This window comes from Equus caballus, chromosome 2 (assembly GCF_041296265.1).
Source record: "Equus caballus isolate H_3958 breed thoroughbred chromosome 2, TB-T2T, whole genome shotgun sequence".
NCBI classification, from domain to species: Eukaryota; Metazoa; Chordata; class Mammalia; order Perissodactyla; family Equidae; genus Equus; species Equus caballus.
The window spans coordinates 112,709,899-112,727,262 of record NC_091685.1 but is presented as its reverse complement, the minus strand read 5'-3'; the positions used below and the strand labels follow the sequence as shown (position 1 = coordinate 112,727,262).

Sequence of the window (17,364 nt, the reverse complement as noted above, 5' to 3'; positions counted from 1 at the left end):
GTCACTTTATCAAGTAAGTCTCTGACTAACTTACATGAAATAGCTTTCTCACAGCCATCACTACTGTCCCTTAATTCTGTTATATTTTCTTCTTAGAATTTTTTAATATTTTGATTTCTTATTTGTTTACTGTTCTCCCCTTCCCCCATATAGGCCCCATATATGTGCCGTAAAAGAAGGAGGACATTTGTCTGTTTTTATTCACTGCTCTGTCCCTTGACATATAGTATGACCTCAATAAATATTTGTTATTGAATAAATGTGACTCCATGATGAAGTTTAACTCAAAACATTAACTCAAATCTAACCATTAAATTAGAAGCTTATTTAAAATGCATGCAAATAACCTCAAACTCGTAGGACTGATGAAGTTGGGACGCAAAACATTAAGCAAGGAAACACTAACAGCGACTTTGGAATGGATGTTTGAGCTCAGTTATTACTGCCCTCAGGCTGCCTTGTTCTTTCATACTTGAATTATGTGTGTTTTTCAATATTCAACAATAATTCATCGAGTATCCACCATTGCAGGGTACTAATAGCCACACGCGGTGATGGTTCTTGAACTGTTCCAACATTCGTGGTGAATGCGCTTAGAGGCCAACAGCCACCCTTGTCTTTTCCGGTTGGACAAGTGAGGGAAGGTTATTCCTCAGAGTTGGGGAGTGCTCCCTCCCTTGAGAGCGGGGCTAGGCACATGTCCCTAGAACGATGGCCAAAAAGGAAGGGGCCTTCATGGGAGGGAGGAGTCCTGGACTCGGTGCAGAGTGAGCCTCAGTGTGGTCACCACAGTTTGGTGACTTTGGCCACTACAGAAAGAGGAGAAATGTCAGCAAAGAGGAAGAGAACCATGTGGTGGTGATTAGAGGTGGGAAGCTTCTGGTCACAGCTATGCAGATGGTGGGTCTCAGTGTTGACCACGGTGTCAGGGACAGGGCTCGAGCCCTCAGGAACCCAGCTGGGAACTGAAATGATGCAGGAGGGGTGGAACTCCAGATTACACCTCTCTTAGGTCTTGTGCTCACTTTCTCTTCTCAATGCCATTGTTATAGCCATTGTCCTGTCACTATAGTGAGTTTGCCTCAGAACTTGCATCTGAAGCCTCTGAAAAAGAAGCATTGAGATGCAGTAGAAAGTAGCAAATGAGCTTTTAGAGTTGAACATAACAGTGGGACCTAAGATAAGTCCCTTAATCTCTATGAACCCTATTGGCCTGGTTTATAAAAAGATGAAAATGATGTTATATTGTGAGGCTGTGAGTAGGATTAGTGATAACATATGTACAATCATCAGCACAGGGCCAGGCATGCAGTGGGTGCTCAATAATTGATACCACTGTTACTATTCTGAGGGTTTGGCACAGTTACCAAATGTTCCAACAAATGAGTTTGGAGAGTAGGAACATGAATTTAGCATTATTGCTGAAAAGAAAAATAATTCAAAAAGCACAAAAAAAATTTCAGTTTGGTTCAAAAAATAGTCAAAAAGTTTAATCACACCTGGGATAAAAGACAGCTGGGCCACCTACTTGGGTTTTATAACGTTCTTAGCAAATCTTTAAGATTATTCTTTAATATAAGAATTTAGTGGATGAAAATAATTTTACATTATATTTTTAATTAGTGAAATTCATTATATTTCGTGAATTTCAATTGGTCTTAGATTTATTTTATAAAAGGAAATGGTATTTGTCAAGGTTTATTTCTTTACTATAAACCTCAAAATTCTGACAATTGAGAGGCAGAATTCAAGTTTGTAAACTGTGCTTTTCTCCTTAGATCACTAAATAATTGCATGCAACATCGTTATATTCTTAACATAACATTGTGACCCAAGGTTTGGAGTAAAGAAAGAAAAACACTCTACCAAACTTTTAAACACGAGTAGGACAATCCTACACAACCTTGCATTAGTTTTACTAGGATGTATTAACCTCGCCTTGGGATCTGTTCCTTGATTCTACTCAGATGATTAGGTGAAGGTTATGGCTCCAATGATCTATGCTCTGGGCCCTACCCCTTAATCATCTCTATTTTTCAGATAAGAAGCTTGAACCTCAGTGAGGTCAAGTACATTTTCCTAAGGTCACATGAATTATAAGGGGCAGGGTAAGAATGCTCTCTGAAGCCCATGACTCTACCATTGGGCTAATAGTCATTTTAGGAATTGTCAATACATTAGGACCACAGAGGGCTATGTCATTCCCAAAAATTGGGTTCAGGTTTTCCACTTTGATTGGCATTTCTGCTTTGGTTCCAAAGAAAATAATCTATTGGTGCCTGCAACTGAAATATAGCTGACTTACAAAGTCAGGTGTTAGGAGAGGCCTGGGAGGCACACTATGAGGATCAGGTGTTTCACCCGTGGTCTGTCCTTTATGTGGCTCCTTATTTTTCTAAGTTGTGAGTTCTTGATCAGGGACTGGGATGGGTTCAGGGGGCCCATGAGTCATCCCAAACGAAATTAAATACAAAATAACATATGTGTTATATGCTCATTGTTCCTTTCTGAAGAAAGTGTCTATAGTTTTTATCAAGTTCTTGACCTCCCCAAAAAGCTAAAAATCACTGACCCAACTTAAGTTAGTGTCATCTGTGACTACTTTAAAGATTTTATTTTTCCTTTTTCTCCCCAAAGCCCCCGTGGTACATAGTTGTATATTTTAGTTGTGGGTCCTTCTAGTTGTGGCATATGGGGTGCCACCTCAGCATGGCTTGACAAGTGGTGCTATGTCTGTGCCCAGGATCTGAACCGGCAGATCCCTGGGCCGCTGAAGCGGAGCGCATGAACTCAATCACTCAGCCACTGGGCCAGCCCTGTGACTACTTTAAAATCGAATCTCATTGTGGTTTTCTTTGTTTAAGAGTACACTTTAATTTTAATTTTTTTTTTACCTTGGAAGAACTATGAAAATTCAGAAATGACTCTTTGAATCAAGCACTATTACTAAAATCTTTATTTGGGGTAGCCTCCTTACTAAATTGCTAGTGAACAGAGAGTTATAGAGGCAATGCTATGAGGCCAAGAGTTCTCCAAGATGAAGGCAACACAATTCAATGAAATCCAGGAAATCTCTGATTGACCCTTGGCTCATTTATTGCTTATTTTAAACTCATATGGATATAAATCTCCTTCCTTACTATCCCTCCTTCCTACCCTTCACTCACGAGAATAGGTCAACATAGGAAGTAAATAGAAATGATATTAATATGAATTAGATTTTACCAACAGGATGGTAGGTTAAGCCAATGGAACAATGAAGGTTATTTAAAATAGTTTCCCCTAAGTTATATATGATGTGTGAGCTGTTTTCCCGAGACTACCATTGGGAAGCAATGATCTGCCCAGCAACCCAATGAGCAACTGAGAGAAGAGGGAATGAGGTGAATGGGTTTCAGGTATGTTTGGAGCCTCCGACTTTTATTATGTATTCAAGGGTCGCCAGGACAGAAGCCTCCAAAAAATTATCCAATAAGACATATAGCATGTCTTTGAATGTCGTTGCTTAATAGGTTTATCCAAGGATTATTTATTTAAATTTTATTTTATTTGATTATTTATTTAAAATTTATTTGATTAGAACTTAGACACTGTTAATTTGTAGAATCCTCTGTAGCAGAAAAGATGATCTCAAAGCTTATGGTTTACTGCCTTGTGGGGCATTGACCAATTTTGTATCTAATCTAACCATATCCTTCTAACATTCCTTTATCGAATTGCCTGTAAATACCCAGCTCTTTAAATGCTCTTTGAATGAGCCTTCTTATCTTTCTGGATACCTCATTAATTAATGAGTTGAATTAAAACCTTTTTATTTTATATTTGTATGAGAGTCATGTTTTAACTTTTTGTGTATTGTACATTAACACTGCTGGATATCTGTATTTAAGACCATTGAACTTCCAGTTGCTGATAATGACTCATGGTGAGCATGCAACCCCAAACCACCAGACTTGGTTTATATGGTTACAAGCTATGGTTGCCTCATCAGTATTGGCAAGTAGTGTAAATTCCTGAAGAAAAGAATTACACTCAATAGGCAAAACAGATAACCACAATCTTGGAAATAACCTGAAGATCATGTAATTCATCTCCTGCATTTAGAAGACAGAGAAATGAGGCTCAGAGGGATTCAATGACAGATACCCAAGTCAGGGCAAAAATTAAGGACACTTGCGTTCTTCCTTCCTCCGCACACTCAAATGTCCACAATTTCCTCCCAGCCTGCTGCCAAGGTCTCATTTTATGCTTTGATCTTATGTCATAAGCCAAGTCTTTTTAGGAAAGATTCTGGAGAACAAAGCACATTTTCAAATATAAGACAAGGAAAAATCAGTAGCAGGTTCTTCTCTAATGGACATGCTTCTAGATGTTCAAAGACGAGGAATTGTAACCTTTGGTGACCTGAAATGAGAAGTATTGTCTGAAAAACTATAATCAAGCTATAATTTTTAGGTTTTACTTTTTGTTATTATGATTAGTTCTCTGAGTATGCTCCTGGCTATTTTGGTGAGAAACAAGTTAATAAAGAAATTACTCTGTGCATTAGATCAATAAGTCATGGTGTCTTAATTATTTTAGTAATTTGGAACTTTAACAGTTGTGACCTAAGAAGATGGTGGAAAAGAAAAGATTTGCTCACAGAATTTTCAAAGTCGCATTGGCTTTGGGAAGAATGAATATCTCTAGAGTTTAATCCAAGGCTATGTGGTTTAATAATTTAGATATGTGTCTAAAAATGGTCTTTGCATGTCTGAAATGAAAGCCCAGAGAATGGGAGCTATTTCTTATAAACATGGTCTCTGTTATTGCCCACAGTCCACATTCTTGGCGGGATCCCTGTTTATTTCCTCTCAGCTCGTGTGATGTGCCAGGTCGCTGAACTGCCGCTGCACACCCCAGCCACCCCTCTCGTGGCTGCGCCCAGGAGGAACATGCGGGTGGAGGAGCCAGATTGGGGCAGAGATGCTGCAGGTGCTGTTCAGGCTGTGAAAGGTTACCAGTGAGCAAAGTTCTGTAGAAACCACATCCTCCTACAGCTATCCTCCTGAGATGGGTTTGGCCTCCTTATTGGAACGGTTCTGCTCAGGTGAAGCAAGGGCAGAGACACAGAGAAAGGATATAGCGTCTATGAACACACACTGTTTCGACAGAAAATATTCTGATACAGGCATACCCTGACCTTTTTGCCTAGCTAAATGTTAGTCATCCTACAGTTCTAATCTTAAATATGGAAGGGAAACTGAACCCTTGATTGCATGAGATGTTCCAACTATGTATTTCCATAGCAACCCGTATTTCCCCATTACACAGCTTATTACACTTAATTGTAATTGCGTGTTTACTCGTATGTATTCTCCATTAGATTATAAACCCCTGGAGTCAAGAACAGGTTTAGCATGCTTATCATTGTATCTCCAGAGCCTCTCAGTGATCATTAAATACTTGACAAGAGAACAAATAGTCAAGAACAACTAGCTTTGAGGTCAATAAGGACACAAGGTGCCTGAAGGAGGAGAAGCTTATAATAAACAGGAGGGTGTAGGTTGCTCCTCTGTCCTCTTCAGATGCATTCTCTCCATGGTATTTCTTCCTTCCTCTTCTCAATACATCTGCCTCTGGGAAAAGGAGCCTACAAGGCTGAACAGCTTCGTGTATCGTAACAGGGGACACATCTTTCTGCTACAAGCCATAGGGTCTCAGGCATCAAGAAGCAGGGGTCTGGGGGTATTTCGGATTTAAGTTCTCCCCAGTTCCCTGGGATTAAACCTATAGTCGGGTTGATACTTGAGAAGAAATATAAATAAGGATAAAGCCTTATCCAAAGGCAGGTATTAAGCACGATTCTCTTCTAAGGAGCTCTCTGAGTTTTTATTAAGAGAAAAATGACACCATATTAGATCTCATGGACAGGCTGAGCCCAGAAGACCAAGGTATGATAAGATGTGAGTTTCTCTACTCCAGGGAGCAGGGACCCTAGTAGAAAAAAAGGAGAAAAATAAAGTCGTGCAAACTGGTTCCTCTCCCACCGTTTATTACAATGACACCAAATGCCCCCTCTGACAGAGATACGGGAAGGACATAGCTTGGTAGCTTTATGGGTCAATAGGGGTAGATTTCTTGATGTTTTTGTTATTATTATTGTTTTATTATGGCATCATCAAGGTTGATTTTTATTTAAAATTTCATTCTCTTGAAGAAGCAGAGACAATAAAAAGTGAATAATCTTAAAGATTGAGGTGATAGGAAACCTAGTTCCTTACCAGCATTATGAACAGGTTAAACCCCTACTTTTAGGTTGAGAAAACCTTGGCAGTTACTCTAGCGTTTGTATCACCTGATTAAGGCTTTTGCACCATTGTTCTTCAGTGCAAATATACTCAGATTGATTTATTGATGAACATCTGGAAGAAAGCAAAATTAAACTAGCCATGCATGTACCGAAAAGTTGTATATTTTGTTGTTAATGTTGAAGGGTGGCAGAATATGCCACCCCAAAATATGCCACCTCAGCATCAGGATTATTTTGAGCTAAAGGCACTTAAAAAACAGCAGATGCAAGAGCGCTTTGATCTCCCCTTTTTCTTCCTGAAAACAGGAGAGAAAACTGCATGTGGAAGATGCCCTCCCTATACTAGGAGAAAAGAAACATTCTTTTCATCCAGGACGGGAGGTTAAGACCAAGAGAATTCTGCACAAACAGACCTTGTTAAAATAATTCGCATCTTCCTTTAGCCTCCCCATATATTTTACTTTTCCACAAAAACTTCTCTTTGTTCAACCCAGTACAAAAGCATTTAGGTTTTGCCACTTCTTTGGGTCTTTATTTGCGTGTGAGGGCTCCTGTGCTGCAGAAAACCTAAGTGTGTATGCTTTTCTCTTGTTAAGCTTTCTTTCATGACAGAGCCTCAGCAGAGACCTAAAGTGGGTGAGATTTTCCTCCCCTACAGCGTTACGGAAATAAGTATTTCAGGAGGAACATTAAACTATATGTTTTACCGTGGAGACTATATCAAAAAAGCAAAGTAGTTAAGTTAGATCTGGTATACTCATTTGATATAACCACATTCTTGTGCCAACTATAGTTTTCCTCTAATTTGTCAAAATGTATCTCTCAAATCTCTATTTTACACAATACCAAGTTGCAACGTTGTTTAGGAAGATTAGAAGACTAAATTTTGAATCATGTCCAATAATCATAATATTTAATATTTTTCATAGTATCTTATTGTTATTTATTGACTGTGTACTTAGGTAAAAATTATCATCAAACAACAAAACAATATCATCTTAAAAGCATTCTCTTAACACAAGTCAATATTGTTAAAGCTGAATTTCATTTCATCAGAACAAATATTTGAAAGAACTTTTTTTAAGGAACAGCCATTGGTAAAATAATTTTATTCAAATTCTTTTGAATTATAGAACAGATGGTTAGAAAGAGATGCTTTTAGTAACTATATCTGAGGTATTAAGTAATTTATATAACATATACTTGAGAGTTGTTATAAAAAATTTATAATAGTAGAAATAGTTTACCTTTCTATTTAATTGATCACTAAATAATATTTATTTAAACTGTATCAGTTTAAATGTCAGTTTTTCACATCTGTTTTGGAGATTCATTTCAATATATGATTATGTTTCTTGATTTTAATTCATCAGCAGTTTTCGAGTTTGTGGCAGTTTATACAAAGGTACAGAGCCGAGTTAAGGCTGAGAAGTGAGGCGGGTTGCCAATCTAAATCTACACCTGATTCGTCTGCGGATGTTGAAGAAATAATGGAATAAATTAGGAGATACTCCTTCTGCAGGAAATTTTTAGGAGATGTCATAACAGCTTTACCGAAGGTCACAAACCGACCCATAACAATTTAATATCTTTTTTTTTATCTTCCCCTGGCATGTTCCCAGTTCTTTCCTCTAGATGATAAAGTGTGAGACACTTTTTCTCGGATCCTTTGCATTAGTTTTGTTAGAGCGGCACGTAATATGCCAAATCAAATCAGGATCCGTTATTATTACATGTAGTGTAATTCCATGTATTTAATGAGAATTGCTTCTGAAACCTTCTACAGAGAATTGAATATGTTCATTTGCAGTTGGAAATACTGCGTTGATGAGATGCTGCCTCTAGAGGGCACTCTGCATTCAGTTCAGGTAGGAAACAGTCTCTGATGTTGCTCACATTTTCTAAGGTTTTCATTCTGAGTTTTCCAGGACAGAGAGAGAAATGTGTGGTGTATATGTGTGTAATAATTGTAGCTAATATTTTTGTTTTATTTATTTTAAAACATAATAAAAATTATGTTTATTTTCTAGTTTTTTTTAAGTTGCAGTCATTGTTAATATTTATGTAGTAGACATATCAAATAGTTTTCCTCCTATAGTGTGGTGAGTAGATTTTATTAAAGATTGTAGTAGTCCACATTCATTCATTTTTTTGCCGTGTTCATATGCATGTGAAATGGATAAGCTTGAAATTTCTTTTTGTGCCAGAAATTAGGAAGAAACTGGTTAAATAAGGGACAATTTCAGTATCAAAATAAATAATAAGAGTGTTTATAGTTCACCAAAAAAATAGGAATTTATTTATTTATCCTTATAAAAAATTTTAAAATAAACATAAATGGGGACAGGAGAAATCTTTTCTTTACATTGGGATGCTTACTAACAAATGCAGAGGAAATTAAGGTATTAGAAAATCACTATTTGGCAGCCATCACAGTAATAATTCAAATAAGAAATATCAGTGGCTGCTAAAACTAGTAGCTGAAGTTGAGGAATGGGCTGTTTACATGATGTCACACGACCTCCCTCCCCCAGTGCTTAGTGAATACTAAAGGAGGTACTAAAGAGTAACTTTATGTTGGAGAATCTAGGCAGACTACACCTTAATAAAACGATCAAAGTTAAAGCCACCTGTAATAAGGAAAATCCAAAGTTTGACAATCTGATAGGATGCACTAAAAACCACAGCTTCCCATCTGTGGTACTCCTGCCCCAAATACATATTCTGAATCTAACTATGAGGAAACATTTGGTGAAAGCAAATGGAGAGACAATCTACTGAATATCAGGCCTGTAAACTTCTAAAGTGGCAGGTCACGAAAATCAAGCAAAGACTGGGGAACTTTTCCGATTGAAAGCGACTAAAAATTATGAAAACTAAATGCAACTTAGGGCCTGGATTGGGTCCTTTTTTTCTATGAAGGGCATGAACAGGATAATTGGCAAAAAGTTGAAGAGGGTCTGAGGATTAGAAGGCAGTGCTGTATCAATGTTCATTTTCGGGTTTTGACGTAAAGGGGATCAGGAGAGGCCACTCCAAAATACGCCTCTTTGACAGAAGGATTATTTTGAGCTGAAGGCAATTAAGAATCAACAGATACAGGAAGAGTTCTCTGCCCTCCCCTGGTCCGCCTAGAAGCAGGGTATCAATTTCTTTTTGTGAAGTGGCATCAGTTTGGCCCCTCTCCTGTACTAGGATGAGGAGAGTGACTCTTCTCACTGCAGATGGAGAGCCAGCGCCGAGATGAGTCTGCACAAACAAACCTTACTGAAACGGCCCTTATCTTCTATCGATTCCACATAGATTTCCTAGTCACTTCCTTATAATTATCGTCACTTGAAGCCCAAGCCCTCCTTCCTTTGTTAAGAACGATATACAAAGTCTCATGTCTAGCTGTTTCTTTGAGTTTCACTGCTTTCTTGTGAACTCTTGTGCAAGTAAAAATATTAATTAATGTGTATTTCTTATCTCCTGCTAATGATCTTTGCCAGTTAAATTAGCAGGCCCCCAGACACTGAACCTAAGAGGGAAGAGGAAAAGCTTTTCCTCCCTGATAGATGGTTATCTTGTGGTTCCAGAGGAGAATGCGCTTGGTTGTAGGAAACACACAGTAAGTCATCCAGCCGTAGCTTATTTCTGAATGGATCTTTGTACACTTCTTAGAAATTTGGGGTGAGTTTCAAATTATCTTAAAATAGAAAAAAAGTACCCAAACACTAAACCTAAAAAATAAAATCTGATTTGATACTTAAATTATCTTAGGCTCAATATAGAAATCATTTTATAAAAATGAAATAAGCATTTCATTGTGTAGCAGAAACTAAGATGCAGACCAATAAGTCTTTGAGATTTGTGAAATTAGTACAAACCAAAACAAAGCAAAGACGATTTTGGGTTTTGTCTTGCCTTTCTAAAAGAATGTGGAGGAAGAGCATTTGTGTGAATCAAATTACTAGATGGTCTGTTCTAGCCCAGGGATTCCAGAAAATGACAGAAGCTATTTGCACTGTAATAATTGAAGCTCTAATAGGAAAAACACAAAATAAACAAAGAAAAACGTCAAAGCTTGAATGTCTTCACTTTGCTCTGCCATGGCTGGCATTTTGCCTCCCTGTGCACTTATGATAAACATAGAGGCTCTGCTGAAACCATCTCAGATTATAGAGGCTTGCCTTTGGACATGCGGGTTAGTGCTAAAATCCATGCACTATAGAAAAAACCAAGAACTAAGAAAGGCTTTTTTTCTCATTTAATTCAACAAATATTTCTTTAAAACTTCTTTGTTCTAAGGCCCATTAATCTTCAAAATCCACCAAACCCGTGTCCTCTTGATTTTGGATGAGATTCCAAAAGAAAAATGTATATAAAAGGGGATTTTTTTTTCTTTTATTAATTACTTTCTTTTAGACAATGATATGACCTTTGATGTCAGAGAACATCACGGGGGTTTAAAATGGATTTTTATCACAGTATTATTTTTAGATACAAAAGCTATAAAAGGAAACTATTATGGCCCTCGTCTGTTTATTTCTGAATATAGAGAGTGATCATTTATTCCTAGGTGAAATGGAAAAAAACACTGGCTCCTCTTTGTTATAAAATATCAAATATTTTTCAGTGAATTCAGATGGGAATTGTCAAGGGTCATGATTGTGTGAGAAATCAGCAAAGTGAAACAGTTATTTGGTATAAAATTGTGTTTTGTGCTTCATACATCTTTACAGATTGACATAAAAGCCCCTCTAGTATTTGTATAAGTGTGACTATTCAAAGACTAGTAGAGGGATTCCTGGAACTGAGGGGGTTAGAGCACTTGGCAGCAGAAGCGAGTCTCACATTTACCTGGCACGTCTGAGATCAGGTGGGAAAGGGTACTCTCAGAAGCCGAGGTAGATTTCTACAGTAAAAACAAGGACCAGCAGCGGGGTGAGGTGACAGTGTTTTTATGAGTGATGACAGGATGGATGGGAAGCAGTCGCATTCTACTAAGGAAACGGCATTCCTCATCACTCAGCTGTCACTTGAACTATGTACAAACACACAGTCCTGGCCAGGCTAGTCAGAGCGGTGCAGCCTTTCTCGAGCTGGGCACTGCACTGAACACTGTATATGTGTTATCTCGTTCAATCTGCAGATGGCGCTCTGGAGGGAGGAACTGCTCGCCGCTTTTACAGTTGAGGAAACTGAAGTTCACAGAGACGAAGTAATTTGCCCGGGCTGAGCTCTTCACCATTGCACTTTATTGAGCAGGGATTGTGTGTAGATCACCAAAGGTAAAGAATTAGAACAGATCAACTAGTGAGACCAGTAGAGGTAGATCTTTTCAATAAATAGTTCTTTTTTCTATAACAAGTTTTTTTTTTTTTTTTAAGTAAGAAAAGAAAGGGCCATATACAATATTTGGTCCCAAAGAGCTGAAACTCCGGAATTGGTATGGGAAGTAATTGTGTGTGGTGGACTATGTAATGGAGATCATAACACAATTAAATTTAACATTCCAATGAGATTTGGAATACCAAAGAACCAATCAGACTTATTTTTAGAAAATGGAGTTATAAAATACTCAGGGGAAAGTACTTAGTTTTGAAGATGAAAATAAAACTAATATTGCTTAAAAATATACATTCATACCAAATATGACTATCACACAAAGTCGAGGCTCAATAAATGCTGAATCAAATATTTTAATCTTTTGCAATGAATATTTTTATAATAATTATTATAATAATACAACTTTAATGTAGAAAATTTAGAATAAAATTATGGTAGAGTTACCCTACTTTCTTTATACACACATGTATATTTTTGTAAATTGGGATTAGGGGTATATAAAGTTTTATATTTTACTTTTTCTGATTAATGTATCATCAGAGTATGAAAGGCCTTTCTTTTGTAAAGAGATCCATGAGTAGAATAGGAATTCAATTTAAAGCATTCGAGAACAGACATGAACAGATGTGGCTCAAAGTGCAAGGCTTAATGAACTTTAACAAAATATGATACATTTAAGTACACCAAAGACAGACAAAAAGCAGTTAGAAAGCAGTGGGCCTATCAGAGCCACGTAAAAGTTGCACTCACAAAGGACAAGCAGAAGGCTGTTTAGAGTTAAGAAACTTGATTTTTGACTTTACTCATAAAGATGTTGGGTGTTCCTTCGCACCTAAATCCAAGCTCAAGCATGCACAGGATCTACTCTAAGCCGAGTAATAAACCTAAACATAAACGAAAAACTGGGATTCACCCGAAAATTCTGAAGGAATTTGAGGGCAAATTTAGGAATCTTCCTCAAAATATTTTAGCCACCCTGAAAGAGAAACGAGGATTGCTAATATTATTTTAATTAACAAGAAGAGCCACATAAGAAAGTCAAAGACCTTATCAGTGAGCAGTGGAATTTCACGACGTAGATTCACTAATATGTAAATAATTTAAGCTGTGGAAACAAAAGTTTCTGTAAGGACACATCGTGCTTGACTGAATCAATACATACATGAAAACTCCACCAAGATTATAGGCAAACGCAATTTGAAAAATTGAGTTAATATGAAAATGTTTTGTCATGTTTTAAAAAATAGATTCTAGACAAGAACAAAAGGGTATAGATAACAGACATATTTCTGGGTGAGTATAAACATTTGGTTTCTCTTAGGGGTCTGGGCTAGGAAAGATTTCATTTTGGTTGTTTGTAAACTACAGGAAAGAAAAATTAAACAATGACAATGACATTTTTAAAGCCTTTTCAAAGCAAAATGCTAAAGCAAAAGGAATGACCGAGAGGAAAGATACACAAGCTTACAGAAATAGGCTGAAAAAATAGGGCATATACATGACCTTCATTGTAAAGAATTGTATTCGGAGGAAAAATGACCCCAAACATATGAGTCTCCTATCTCCGGCCTAAACTTTCAGTTACAAAGAGGTTCACAAGACATTGTAGATTGTTTGCTTATGAAATCCTCCTCACGGTGCCACAGAGGTGAAAAAGCAAAATAAAGAAATGACTGGATTTTATCATTCACCCATTCAGCAAGTAATTATTGAACACCTCTTATGTGCCAGACAGGCTTCTCGGTGATTGGTCCATTACATCAATGAATAAAAAAGAAAATAATATCCCTGCTCTTGTGGAGCTTACATTCCAGGATTTCTTAAAAACAACAACCACTGCAACATTATCCTGCCAAGAACAAACTTACAGTGAATTTGCCGTCAAGTTCATTCATAAACGTGGCTCGGAAGATCTAGTGAAGACCGACTACGATAAGGTAATTAAAAATTTAGTGTATCTATTTGGAAAATATAAACAGTTTCCAAGAGAGGGCTAACAAAATCGTGGAATTTGTTATGAGAGCAACCCCTCCTCTCAAAAGTGGCTATGGGCAGCAATGTGACCCTGGAGTTTTACATCACGAAATACACATAGAGCTCTGAGGTAATTCAACTTTTAAAATAAAAACGAAGACTTAGAGAGTAATAAGAAAGAAATTATCTTTAACATGTGAAACTTTTAAAGAGATCTTTCGAAAAAGGTATAGATCCTCGATGATGGTTAGAGATAGAAAACTGTGAAAAATTAAGAAGATGTTTAGTGAAACTCCAAAACAAAACAAACAGAAAGACTTTAGAAATCCCAGATGCGACATGGCAGGCCTGATTGAAAGCATCGAGCAAGGACAAAAGAGAAGAGATGGTTCAAACAAAAAAACAAAACCAGAAAAAGAAAATCTGGAGAAAATCCAGAGAAAAGGAACCCCGGGAAGTCCTCAGGGAGATGGGAGGAGGCACAACCTCAGGAAACCAACAAGGGGTGGACTCAAGAGCTGGGAAAAGTCTAGTGAAATATTTGTAATATCTATTAAGTATTGAGCTTAAAGATATATCTAAAAAGCTCACTGTTACTTTGACAGCAGCTTTTGTTTAAAAATAAAGAAAGTCGGGCATGAAAAGGATCTTGCTGCTCATGTAGCTTGGAAATACCCCTGCCTGGCAGAGGTTAATGGGCAGGGAAGACAAGGACTCCACATGTCCTGGCTATGAGGAGGGGGCAATAGATGAGAAAAGGAAGCCATAACTGGGAACCATTGATTAAAGATTTCAACCCCTGACAAGCTGAGAGATGTGAGATGAAACTTATAACTGAGCTGATTTTTATCTGCCAAATTCCCCTACGCTCAACTGGAACCGACTATCTGTGCCAAGCAGCAATGGTTAGAGAAGAATGTCCCAGAGAAGAGAAAATGGATCATGTAAGCCCAAATTCATAATGTCCAGAGGTGAGGTATCCCTTTGAAACCCTCACATAAGAAAGGAAGCTTAACCTTTTTGAGGTGACATCAGAGCAGGTAAATTGTCAGGGTCACAAACTGAGTACAGGTGTGTAGGGTGCAGTGTAAGAGCACTTGACCCAGGAGGGAGGGGGAGGCTGAGATCTCACCCCTTCTCCACTTGCCAAGCCCAGAGCCCTTGTGTGGGGCTGTGTACACCCAGAAGTAGGAGCACCTGTTTCTCAGTTACACAAAGGTTCTCTAAGGGCTAGTGTCCCTGCCCAAAACCACCGTCAGAGGCAGAGCTCTTACCTGGCAACGTTGGGGTGGGTGGCATTTGGCATTTCTTCTGTTTGTATGTTGAGATGTTGGGACCACTTTGAATGGGTTCCTTTACTGTCCCCAAATGGACACAGACATGCTAAAGGAGCTTCCTCTTGCCTTTGTTCTCACCCGAATAGGTAATACGACCACATCTGAGAGTGCCAATGTAGTCCCCATTTATCCACGTTTTCACTTTCCACAGTTTCAGTTACCCAATCAACAGCAGTTCAAAAATATTAAATGGAAAATTCCAGAAATAAACAGTCCCTAAGTTTTAAATCGCATGCCGTTCTGAGCAACGTGATGAAATCTTGTGCCATCCTGCCCTGGACGTGAATCATCCCTTTTTCCAGTGTGTCTGTGCTATATCCGCTACCCACCCCTTAGTCACTCAGCAGCCCTCCCGGTTGTCAGATCAACTGTGGCAGCATCGCCGGGCTTCTGTTCAAGCAGCCCTTATTCTACTTAAGAATGTCCCCAAAGTGCAAGAGCAGTGATGCTGGCAATTGGGATACACCAAAGAGAAGCCATAAGTACCTCATTTAAGTGAAAAGGTGAAAGTTTTCGACTTAATAAGGAAAGAAAAAAATGGTATGCTGAGGTTGTTAAGATCTGTGGTAACTTTTATTACAAGGTATCGTTATAATTGTTCTATTTTATAATTAGTTATTGTTGTTCATCTCTTACTGTGCCTAATTTAGAAACTAAACTCTATCATAGGTTTGTAAGTAGAGGAAAAAACATAGTTTAGATAGGGTTTGGTACTGTCCGCTGTTTTAGGCATGCACTGGGGGTCTTGGAACGCATCCGCTGTGAGGAAAGGGGGATGACAGGGCTAGGACAATTGCAGAAGAGTTTTTAGGCAGAAGACACTATAAAAATTACAAATTCCCTTTTCATAATCTTAAATTACCAAGAGGACACTTAAGAGTCCAAGTTTTCTCAACGGCTTCATAGTAGACCCCTCAGCAGTCTTTATTTAGACCCAATTTCTCAAAACTGTACCTAATTAGAACTTGTCAGACTGAGGGGGTTTTCCACACTCTGAGCAACGTTTTTCATCTTTACACAGAGCTTTGGCAGTTGGCAGCTGCTGGGCCACTGGCGGTCTCTGGGTGCCTAAGGAGACCCCTGAGCACATGCGCCCTTACCAGACGGCTCCCAGGTCCCGTGGTGCTTTTGGTAACTGCCAATGAAATGCTGATTAGCAAACGTCCTTTTCCTATGACAGAACATTCTGGTTCAAAGAGAACGGTGGCTGACACTGCATGATTGATTTAACGATCAGGGAATTACTGCCAGCAAACCAGCTTGTTTGGCTATCCTTTCCTCACCCGATTTGTTTGTTTGTTTGTTTTTGCTGTTATTCCCTCAGAGAGCATTTTTTTTCCTTTTCATCCAGCAGGTTTCTGGAACCCCAGCCCAACTGGCTATTTCAAGTCTTCTGCTCAGGCTCCAGTAAGAGAAAAAACAGAACTGTACTGGAAAATAACGTACCTTAGGTGGGAATGAACCGGGAGGGAAGTGTCAGAAAGTGAAACTGGTTCTTTGGATCTGCTAGGTGAGAGTGACAGTAAAGGTCACTTGTTGGTAAGAGACTCTGAATGTTAGTGAAACTGGAACTGTGTGGTGGGGAGGAGAGTAGGAGTTGAAGGTCAATGGGGAAATTTGGTGGCTGCAAGAGCTATGGTTAATTTATGAATGGACCCTAAGCCACGTCAGTGGATACTTCTGAGGAGCCTGAATGAGTAGGGGGCAGGAGAGGAAGTTTTGGGGTGTGAGGAAAGTCCAGAAAACGTGCTAATGAAATGTTCCACACAAAGGAACAACAGGGTAGCCATATTGATGCTTTACGTAGTGCTTGGAAGGACCAGAGGAAGACTCAGCCCAGAAACCACGAGGCCCTTCCATGCCAAGATGGCGTGTGGTCACTGGGCAGCGTCTGACAGAGTGGCAGACTCCAGAGCAGAGCATCTGGTTATTAGGCATTGCTTTATGTACCATGTGTTTAAAATTAGTTTCTAAGAATTATTCTGTATGCTTCAAAAAACAAAACACAAAACCAAAACCAAAAAATAATAAGATTTCTAAGAGGAAAAAAAATATGGGTCTTCCCTGTGAGCATCATGATTTTTGCCTTAGGCAAATTTAGAGCTGGAATGTTTATAAGAGTGTTCCAGGCAAGCCTATCATTGCTTCAGGCGACACACACGTCTTTCTCCATGTTGCTCTCGCAGGCCTATGTCGTCATGGACATGGACGTCCCGGACCTGGAATCGGAGGATCTGGATTCACGATGGACCTCTTCCACTAACTAGCTGTGATTTGGGAGTCACTTAGCTCATTTTTTGTCTAGTAATTAATATGTCCATTCATTTCTCCAAGGCCATATGTTAAGAACCCACAATGTGCGTGCGGATCTCATTTTTCTCAAACATAAATGAAAGAAACTCTCCTAGATCAACTCAACGTGGAAATCAA

At 38.5% G+C, this 17,364-nt stretch overlaps 1 protein-coding gene across 2 annotated transcripts in view; it reads right to left on the bottom strand.

Annotated features, from left to right (window-relative positions):
* The window catches only part of TNIP3 (TNFAIP3 interacting protein 3), a 100,243-nt gene that overhangs the window by 53,320 nt on the left and 29,559 nt on the right, over nt 1–17,364 (bottom strand). Inside the window, exon 1 of one of the 2 annotated variants that reach the window (XM_014737997.3) lies at nt 14,872–15,033. The exons of the other annotated variant lie outside the window; for it this stretch is intronic. Within the exon in view, the coding sequence (XP_014593483.2) occupies nt 14,872–14,903 (32 nt within the window). The 5' untranslated portion in view covers nt 14,904–15,033. Of the gene's footprint in view, nt 1–14,871; nt 15,034–17,364 lie in introns of those variants that run through there. 2 annotated transcript variants of the gene reach the window in all.